The sequence below is a fragment of the Chrysochloris asiatica genome, unplaced genomic scaffold (assembly GCF_000296735.1).
Source record: "Chrysochloris asiatica unplaced genomic scaffold, ChrAsi1.0 scaffold00021, whole genome shotgun sequence".
Taxonomy (NCBI): Eukaryota; Metazoa; Chordata; class Mammalia; order Afrosoricida; family Chrysochloridae; genus Chrysochloris; species Chrysochloris asiatica.
The window spans coordinates 7,149,547-7,160,661 of NW_006408539.1; the positions used below are offsets into that span (position 1 = coordinate 7,149,547).

Genomic DNA, 11,115 nt, shown 5'->3' on the forward strand with positions numbered 1-11,115 from the left:
GTCGCTATGAGTCAGTTCCGACTTGATGGCACCTGACAACAACAACAACAACTGTGTTAGGCAAGTTGCTGCACAAGACCTCTTTAAAGTGTGAAACAGCAAATATGTCAGCAGTTTGAGGACTAAGGAGTGCCTGACCCAAGCCATGGTATTTTCAATAGCTTCATATGCATGTGAAAGTTAGACCTTGAATAAGAAGACCAAAGAAGAATTGATGCACTTGAGTTATGGTGTTGGAGATTATTAAAAGTACCGTGGACTGCTAGAGGAACAAAACAAATCTGTGTTGAAAGAAGTACATCTAGAATGCTTTATAGAAGTCAGGATGGTGACACTTTCTCTCTCATTTTGTTGTTGTTGTTGTTAAGTGCCGTCGAGTCGGTTCCGACCCATAGTGACCATGGTTCAGACATATTACCAGGAGGAACCAGCCCCTGGAGAAGGATATCATGCCTGGTAAAGCGGAGTGTCAGCAAAAAAGAGGAAGACCGCCAGTAAGATGAAATGACACAGTGGCAGTAACAATGGGTTCAAGCTTAACAGTTATGGGATGGCACAGGACCGGGCAATGTTCTGTTCTGTTGTGCTAGGTTGCTGAGTTGGAACTGACTTGATGGCACCTAACAACAACAACATTTTCGTATTAGACTAATTTCTGAAGTCCCTTTTTAATATTCTTACCATATGTAGTAACTGTTCCTGTGCAGCATTAGTTGTCTTCAATTTACTTCCAGGGGAATTCAATATAGGCCTAGCAAGGTTATCAGAATCTTCGCTCATCAAAGAAACATAGTTACTTTGAATTTGTAGAGGGAAACGGTGTTTAACAAACTTTCTTGTGGACTTGCTCTGAATTAATGAATCTTCATAATGAGGATCAAAGAGACCAGACAAATAAATGTCTACCTTGGCCAGGTCTCAAGCACCGAGTTTGAGTTCTTAACACCCAATCTTGGGCAATACAGTCCTGGTGTGCACCATAGGATATGTACTTGACTGCTAAGCACAAGGTTGGTGGCTCAAGGCCCCCAGCTACTCCTTGGTAACCCTATGAAGGGTCACTACTAGCCAGAACTGACTCAGTGGCACTGACCAACACCAGCACCACCAGCTGGTACTTCTTCTCAGACAGAATATTCTGGAAAGGATAGAGGCGTTCACAGCACCACCTGGTGGCCAAGTGCACTGTTTCCACTCAACATTTCCCTGCCCTAGTGAACAGAGCAATGGAGCCTTGGTGGTATAGTGGGTTAGCCTTGGGGCTGTTAACCACTAATTCAGCAGTTCGAATCCATCAGTCGCTCTACTGGAGACAGAGTGAGGAGGTTTTTTGTTCCTATAAAGACTTATAGCCTCGGAAACCCTTAACAGAGTCTCTTAGGAGTCAGAATTGACTCAGTGACCATGGGTGGATATTGATGACAGTAAAGAGCCATGCTGATGCAGTGACTAAAGTGTTTACTGCAAAACAAAAGGTCAGTGGTTTGAACCCAGCAGACACTCTGAGAGGAAGATGTGGTATCTGCTTCCATGAAGACTGGCAGCCTTGGAAACCTTAGTGAGGTAGACCCACTGTGTTCTAGGGTCACTAGGAGTCAGAATCAGGAGCAAGTAGTTGTGGTATCCATCAGCATGGACACTTGATTTAAATCACTACCAAAACTTAATAAATTATTTAGAAACCAGGTATATGATTTTTTCATCCTGAGAAAATCAAGACAAGTCTAAAAACTGGAGGATGTGGGATAATCTCTTGTTAACACAGTTTTCATCTACATAACGATGAGGAACTAGGTGATCTTTAAAGCGCCTTTAAGCTCTAGAATTCTAATAGAGCGCAATCAATGGCATCCACTAATAATATGATGCAACAGAACTCTTCTTCCTGCTAGCAAAAGGAACATATGCCATATTAAAATGCCCTTACTGGGCATTTTTGCTGGCTTGTCACTGTGTTTATGGAATTCATTCTCACTGCATTTCTGATGAAAGTGGGACAGATGGTGAAGGGTTTAAGTAATGTCTTCATTACCAGACCTCATACTACTAATGGCTATTTACTGGCACAGTGGCTTGTTCAAACGAGTAGAAAATGAATCCTTCTCCAGGGGGAACCGACCACCAGGGCAGCATTTATCAGCCTTTGTTGTGGTTATTCATTTGTACGTTTCTTATCCTTTGTGAACCCAGGCGTTCTTCTGCAGAATGTAAAGCTCCCAGTTCTCCTGCCCTCTTCCTAACCTGAGATGCTCTTCCTTACAGCCTGTCTTCTCTGCATCTCCAAGGCCAAGAACATGTCACCTGTTTTACTATAGCTTTGTTGGTTTGTTTTACAAATACAAAAATAACCTTTATACCAAATATTATCTTAATTTCAGTCTATTGCCCCAGTACCCCAACCCCAACTCCCTCTACCTCTTAGAGAGCCCAACGGTCCCCCACCAAAAAGTTGCTGAACTAGGTTGTTAATGGAAAGTTTTTCTATGGCCTTGCTGCTCTATGGCCATCTACTCTCTGACCTACCTCATGGAGCTGTTAGACACAGACCACACTTATGGGTCAGTAATAAGACAGGATTTCTCCAAGATTTTACTACCAGCATCTTAGCCACTCAACATCAATCTGGGCTATACTCCCCTACCTTCAACAGTTTTTAGCCTCACAGAAGCACATGTCAAGAAATGAAAGGATGCACTGTATTGGGTCAATGTGCTGCAAAAGACTTCTTTATAGTGCTCAAGAGCAAACATGTCACTTTGAAGACTAAGGTATGCCTATCCCAAGCCATAGTATTTTCAATCACCTCATATACACATGAAAGTTGGACAATAAATAAGGAAGAGCAGAGAAGAAAATTGATGCATTTGAATTATGATGTTGGTAAAGAATATTGAATGTACCATAGACTGCAAGAAGAATAAATAAATATGTTTTAAAAGGAGTACATATTTTGGGCATGCAATCAGGAGGGACCAGGTCCTGTAGAAGGGCATCAGCTTGGTAAAGTAGAGGGTCAGTGAAACAGAGGAAGACCCTCAGGGATGAATTGACACAGCAGCTGTAACAGTGGACTCAAAATTGTGAGGACGGAGCAGCACTGGACAGTTTTCGTTCTGTTGTGCATACGGTCGGTATGAGTCGGAACTGACTCAATGCTACCTAACAACGAAGAACCACTAGAAGCAAGAGAAAATGGAAATCTGGAACATTCCTTGAGCTCCACATTATCCAGATATACTACACTGTAATCTCCACAAAAAGAGAGACTATATCTGGTTCATTCATTCACAAGTGTAAAGCCAGCCCCTAGCTCTGCCTGACTCTGTTGTTAAATGCCATCAAGCCCATTCCGATTGATAGCGACCCTGTTTAGGGTTTCTGGAGGAGTGGCCAGTGAGTTTGAACCACCGGCCTTGCAGTTCAAATTGACTTTGCAGTCCAGTGCTTATCCTACAGTATCACTCAACTATTTTTCAAATAAACAGTTGAGTGAACACAGCACCCCAACCCTGAGATGAGCTCACATCTAGCACAGATTTCCTATGTTGTTGTTGTTATGTGCCGTGGAATCAGTTCTGAATCACAGTGACCCTGTACAGGGTTTCCGAGGCTGTAAATCTTTACAGGAGCAGAAAGCCTCATCTTTCTCCCATGGAACAGCTGGTAGTTTTGAACTGCTGACCCTGAGGTTAGCAGCCCGATTCATAACCACTACGCTACCAGAGCTCCTTACAGATTTCCTATAGTTGCTATGAATTAGACATTATTTTCCACTGTCCTTTTTGTAATTTAGTCCCTGGGGCACAAACAGTTAAGTACTTGGCTATTAACTGTGGTTCAAAACAACCTAGGGGTACCTCTGAAAAACTCCTGGCAAGCTGATTCTGTAAAATCAAAAAACAAAAATAGTAAACCTGTTACTGTCAAGTTGTTTCCAATTCACAACAAGCCTCCGGGGCAGAGTTGGACTGTCCCGTGGGGTCTCCGAGGCTGTCATCTTTACAGAAGCTGATGGTCACACCTTTCACCTGTAGAGCAGCTGGTGGGCCTGAAACACTGATCTTTCAGTTAACAGCCAAACACAGTTCTACTCTGCAACATACAGCGAAGTGGCCATGAGTGGGGACTTACCCAATGGAAGCAGGGTTTTGTTTGGTTGTTTGTTCCTTTGTTAATTTCCGGAGGCTGACAGGTGGCCTCCAAACATCTGATGATCACAGTCCAAAATTTAAATTTCAACCTTATTTATCAGGCTGTTTGATTATATCTCCCTATACATTCCTAACTTGTCTTTCCTTAGATGCAAATCTTCTTTGTGCTATCTTTGTATATTGGTTTAAAAATCTATTACATGCTGAAATGTTCTAATGCTACAAAATATCTAGAGTCCTGGTTTGCCACTATAGAATAAGCACTGGACTACTAACACTATACAGGGTCGCTATGAGTTGGAACCAACTTATAGCGACCCTGTATAGGGTTTCCGAGGAGTAGCTGGTGCGTTTGAACCGCCAACCTTGCAGTTCACCCTGACTTTGCAGTACAGTGCATTATTAGTTTGTCTAAAACAGCACAGTTATCAAAGAATGTCACACCTAGCTAAACCAGTGGTTTAGGACACTCTAGCAAGTCCAGCACACAGGGACCCCGGGCGTGAGGCACAGAAGGAGCTCTGGACATTACTTTTGTTACATGCAGTTAAGATTCAGCTGAGTTAATTTTCTGTGATTACCCTGTAGAACCTTCATTAAGATAACAAATTCATCTGAATTCTGAGTTATAAAACTTTAAATTCTTGGGAAATGTTTTGAAACTGAAGTTCATTTGGTAAAAAAATCTGAAGATTGAAATCTAAGTTTTTGAGGTGACGTTTCCAAAATGACATTAATGATACTTCCAAAATGGATCTTTAGGTAAGATTCATAAAGCAAATTAAGGCAAAAAGGACAGAGGTAAGTCAGGGATCAATACAAGAAGTAGAAATGGATTGGGCAATATGAGGTGGATGTCAAAAGCCTGTATTCTTGTTTACCTTATTCAGTTTTGCAGATGCCAGTTTCCCATTTGTTTGGTTTGCTTATTAACAAGAAGTATTTCTTGATTGTTTGAATTCCAAATTCTAAGGTGTATATCATTAAATTTACAGGCTCACCTTTTGTATCTATTTGGAGTGCTAGCTACTTAGAAGGGATCCTGGTGTGACACTGTCAGATACACACTGAGTGCTAACTGCTAGTTTGGAAGTTCAAACTCACCAGCCTCTCCTTAGAAACCTGATACAGGTTGGTCATTCTGAGTTGAAACTGACTCCAGAGAACACAACAAGAAGTTACTTAAAGAAACACTGTGTGAAATTTTTGATAAGAAATTTTGTTATATTGTTTTCTTTTTATCTCTTGAGATTTCCAATTTCCATATAATGGCTTTGCTTTTTTATTTTATCTTATAGTGTTTTGTGAAAATATACCCAGCAAAGGATATATCATTTCAACTATTTCTACATGTGTTTAATTCAGCGACGTTGTTTACATTCCCAGGTAGTATAATCTTTCTTACTATTCCTTCCCAAGTTATTCCACCAGCAACAACTTGTCACTGTTCCTGGGCGTCTCATCCAACCTGTTGTGAATGTAATCCCACATGGATAAGTCTTTGAAAAAGCATAATGCTCAAGGCTCTCACATTTAACTAATTAAACTAAACTGTTGTTTGATTCCAAATGGATTCTGGGAAAAGTTTTATTTGAGGTTTAAAGTTTAAAGAGTACCTGAGGGCAATAGTTTCAGGTATTTATCAATGGTTTCAGAAGGTCTGAATGTCTTAATGCACCTTTTATCTCTTCTAAGGTTGCTATTACTGCTAAGTGCAGACAGGCAGTTCAATTCATCGCAACCCTGTATAGAGTTTCCAAGGAGCAGCAGGTGGGTTTGAAACAACCTTGTGGTTTGCAGTCCAGTACGTAGAGAACTCACTAATATTTACAAGACTACAGTGGACTTGAAATACTCCTGGTAGCGTAGTGGATTACAAACTGGGCTGTTAACTGAAAGGTCAGCAGTTCGAATCTACCAGTTGCTTCTTGGGAGAAAGATGAGACTTGCTGCTCCTGTAAAGATTCAGATCCTCGGGATGACTATGCCAAGCTGCTGTGAGTTACAATCCACTCACTGTGAGATGGACTCAACTTGAAGGCACACAACCACCATTACCACCCCACAGTGGACTTGAGTAGCCTAAAATGGAAACTTCACTAACTCTAATGCATAAAAATGCTCTGCTCATCAGAGATCTTCTTTATTATTAGGAGTAGGTGGACTGGGTGATCTTCTCCATAGTTTCCATTCACAGCCTCACCAGGATCCCTTTCTAAGATATTCATGTACTAAAAAGAGGCTGTGGCAAAGAAATGAGAGCAGTATTTGGTGAGAGGTAAATCAGTAACTACAGGATGAATCATAGTGAATGTTTGGGTGAAGAAACCAACATAACTGAATACTTTGTAAAGCCAAGTATTGTGAAAGGACTTGCATGTCATGTTTGTTTTTTATTTCACTTAATGTCCTAGTCATTTCTGTATGGTTTTCTTTAACTCCTGCACCCACTCTGTCAGGAAGGAATCTGTTCTGTCCTCTAGCAGTTTACCTTTTCCATTTGCTCTACAAGGTTCTCCAATTCCGTGATTCTGTTGTGTTTCTCCTCAAGCTTTGCAGCAACTTGATTCAAATTTTCAACATGTTGTTTCAGTTTCTGTTCTTTTTCAAGCTTGTTGACCTTTAGACATAAAAACAGTTGTCAGATTCTTGATTTTCCTAAACCTGTACAAGTGTTACTTCTGTAATTTTCTGACTAACTGAAAAAATGAATAATCCACAGTAGGTTAGGATTACTTTTTGGAATTCAGTTTTTTCTTCAAAAGAAGCCTGGCAAAATACACAAAAGCTAGCTCAACAGAGGCATTAATAAAATAGAAATATTAACCCTAACATTAATAAAGAATGAGCATTGATCCTAAAACTATAATGTGCAGTACTTAAACACATACATGGAAGAGAGCTCTTAATTTAACAAAAACAACATTTTTCACTCTTTTGGAATGCAATTTGTGTAGAAGAAAATGAAATCTGTGTCCAACTACAACAAAACCATTTTTTTTTCCCCAGGGGCAAAAAAAAAAACCCAACCAGAGTAAGTCTCAACACTATGTCACTGATGTTTCAAAGCAAAGTGCAGGGGTTGAGCTGATTGTGGAAGGGAAACCTAGTGCCATATTTGGGAGTGTTTCAGTTGGAATCTACGGCGCATGTTTGTACACCTGAATGAATGGGGACTTGGGTTCTCCAATAGACACACAGCTCACTGGGTACCTGTAGTAAGTGCTTGCTGTCTTCATGCTTTTTTCTAACTTCTTCAGACTGTCGTTGGTAGTTTTCAAATAATCTCTGTGCCACGTTTCTCAAAGCTGCTGCCCCGGCTTCTCTGGAGGCTTCCAACTACGGGAAAAGGGTCACCAATTATGTGTCGACATTTTGGCTAAAAAGGGTTAAAGGTAGAAGAGTGTGTTGGGCAGTTAAAAGCACTGAGGCTGTAGCTGTCTCCTTTACACCATTACAGACAATAGATTGGAGAAAAGGCACGTATCTGGTATGAGGAAACAGAAAGTCGGCTATATAAGACCCTATATAGCAGAACTGGAAAAGCAGCCAGATTTGTATTGGTCAGCCTACACCAGAGTTCACACATATCCAAGTCCTCCAGTTACAACCTTCGAAGACTACACAAGGCCCTGCCAGCCAACCACACTTACCTGCAAACACTGAGGTCACAAAACAACTAAAGAGTTAATTTTCCTGGAAGATAAGTAGGACAAAGCTGAAGTATGAAGGACAATTAAGCCAAAATGTTGTGATTCTTTCAAGGATTTAATCTAAGGTAATAATCAAGGGTGATGTACCTACCAAATAGCCATTGCAGCACGGCATAGAAAAGACACAAAAAACAGAAAACAGAAAAGACTCAGCCACAGGAATTAAGGGAAACAAATAATTTAAAAAAAAAAAAAATGTCTGACTTTTATGTTCATTTATGTTTCTGACAGTTCATGTTTATTAAATATGGGCAACACTGGTAGGTTTTTTCAAAATAAAAGTAGTCTTCAAAATAAAACAGGGAATTGTACATTTTGTGGAACATAAAAATGTTTTTCTCTGTAGAAGCATTTGTGTGAATCTAAGTGTGTGGTGTGTATATACCCTTCTACTTTTCAGATCCATGACTGCTATCCTATTGGCTCAAAAACTCAATATGCAAAGTGAGAAAATTATCATAATGACTATACCTTGATTTTCAAGACTTCATTCTCTTTGTTCATTTCTAAGAGCTGTAAATCTTTTCCTCGCATCCTTTCCATAAGCCCGTCCAAAGTGCAATGAGAGGGTTCCACCTCAGAGCCAGAGCCATTGGGAATGTTTTGACAGGGCTGAAATGAAAAGGAAAAGAACAGACCCAACTCTTTCCACTACAAACTTTGACAACAGTAATTATTACCCTGCATTCATTCCATAAAGGTGCCTTGGTGGCACTATGGTTAGTCTTCAAAAACAACACAAAAGGTTGGCGGTTTGAACCCATCAGCCATTCCATGGAAGAAAGATGGAGCAGTCTGCTTCTGTAAAGATTTATAACCTTGGAAATTCTACGGAGCAGTTTTACACTGTACTTGCTATAGGGGTCATTAGACGTAGAAATTGACCTCAAGGCAGTGAGTTTGTTTTTTCGGTATATATTACATATATCAATTCCTGGTTTTGCACTATAGAGTAAGCACTTGACTGTTAATAATAGGTCAGTAGTTCAAACTCATCATGCTCAGAAACCATATACAGGGTCATTAAGAGTCAGAAATGACTAAATGCCACTTAACAACAACAATGTATTCAGAAGAATTCAGGTCTTCACAAAGAAAATAAGATTTGAAAGTTTTATTCTAATTTAGTCAATGAGGAATTAAAGTAGCTGGCCTCATTTAATCAAATTTGAGCAGAACCTTACATCAAAACAAGGTAGTGTTATACAGTTTATATCTTCTATAGCTCTGATAGCATAGTGGTTATGAATTGGGCTGCGAACTGCAAGGTCAGCAGTTCAAAACTACCAGCTGTTCCATGAGGCTTTCTGCTCCCATAAAGATTTACAGCCTTGGAAACCCTGTATAGGGTCGCTATGAGTCGGAACCGACTTCACGGCACACAACAACAACAACACAGCTCCTACAAGGAGCTTTGGCTACAAGTTAGTTACGAATCGGGCTGCCAACCTCAAGGTCAGCTAGTTCGAAACTACCAGTGGTTCTGTGGGAGAAAGATGAGGCGTTCTGCTCCCGTAAAGATTTACAGTCTCAGAAAACCTATACAGGGTCACTATGAGTCAGAACCGACTCCACAGCACATCACCACCACCACAATAGCTCCTACACTGGACTACAAACCATGAGGCCAGCAGTTCAAACCCACCAGCTGCTCCTCAGAAACCCTATACAGGGTCGCTATGAATCTGAGGAAATACGTACTATTCACAAGGCCAGATTTTTCTAACCTAAATTGTAGTCCTAAATGTATTTTTTATTACACTGCATTATAGAATAGTATAAGCACACCAAATAGTTAGTTATGGGTCAGAACCGACTCGACAGCACTTAACAACAACAATAGTTACCACACAAAATATTCAATGTTCAACGATGCTACTTGGTAATCATCTCAGATCACATTCCAATTGGTGATGTCAGAACTGAATGCTACTCCCAAAGGAACTGAGGCTTAAACTCTCATTCACTGAAAATACACTTGGGAGATAAAATAAATCTCATCTGGCATCACGAACTTCTAAGGCTGAAAAGAAATGAGAACCTAGCTTATCCCCATCAAGTTTATAGATACGGAAATACAGTACTAGAGGCCAAGTTTACATAGCGATTGAGTGATAAAGAGCTCACAACATTTCCTGGCTCATTTGTCCTGGGCTCTTTCTGTTGCTTCCCATTTATTTCAAGACAGACTTAAGGATTGTTATATAATTATGCGTACCCTACGAATCGGGCTGCGAACCTTAAGGTCAGCAGTTTGAAACTACCAGCCACTCCGCGGGAGAAAGATGAGACTTTCTACTCCCGTAAAGATTTACACCCTCAGAAACCCTGTACAGGGTCGCTATGGGTCGGAACCGACTCAACGGCACTTTAACAACAACAATTGTAATAGCAATTTTTATTTGTTGAGCACCTACTATATACCTGGTCTTCCTTTAGCTCTTTTCTGTCCATTCTTTTTTCTGAGTAAACAAACTACTATAAGGCATATAAGGAGCCTTGGTAGTATAGTGTGTTACAAACTGGGCTGCTAACTGCAAGGTGAGCAGTTCAAATCTACCAGTTGCTCCACTGAAGCAAGATGAGGGTTTCTACTCCCATAAAGACTCGCAGTCTTGGAAACAACCTATACAGTGTCGCTAGGAGTTGGAACTGACTCAGTGGCACACAGCCACCACCACCACCCATAAGGCAATATGCCCATTACATGAGGAAATGGATGATCAGAGAGATTAGCTAACAGGACAAGGGTCATACTAAAAATAACTACCAGACCCAAGAATCCAAGGTTTTTAAAATATAAGGCTGAGGGTCTTTCCATTGCAATATACTAACTACCTTTATAGAACTTTATAAAGGATGCAAAAGAATATAAGCCATATAAACAATACACTCAGCATAACTCTGCCAGGTTTTTAGTGTTTATAGTCCAGTTCCTAGTGTATAATCTCACTGTTGTCGTTAAATGCTGTCAGGTTGGTTGTGACTCACAGGGATCCTATACAGGGTTTCTGAGGAGCCGCTGGTGGATTTGAACTGTCAACCTTATAGTTTGCAGTTCAGTGCTGATCCTACAGTGCCACACCAGGAGTCCTGTAATCTCACTAAGTCCTTATAGAGTGGTGGTGGTGGTGGTGGTGGTGGTGGTGCTTGGTTGTGTGCCATGGAGTTGGTTCCGATTCACAGCAACTCTGTACAGGGTTTCTGAGGCTGTAAATCTTTATGGGAGCAGAAAGCCTCATCTGTCTCCC

At 40.6% G+C, this 11,115-nt stretch overlaps 1 protein-coding gene across 1 annotated transcript in view; it reads right to left on the reverse strand.

The window, feature by feature from the left end:
* The window catches only part of CCDC68 (coiled-coil domain containing 68), a 38,816-nt gene that overhangs the window by 24,281 nt on the left and 3,420 nt on the right, over positions 1-11,115 (reverse strand). The window contains exons 3-5 of the mRNA XM_006837501.1: positions 8,336-8,476; positions 7,365-7,490; positions 6,643-6,771 (exon numbers count right to left, since the gene is read on the reverse strand). Of these exons, the coding sequence (XP_006837564.1) occupies positions 6,643-6,771; positions 7,365-7,490; positions 8,336-8,476 (396 nt within the window). The remainder of the gene's footprint in view (positions 1-6,642; positions 6,772-7,364; positions 7,491-8,335; positions 8,477-11,115) is intronic.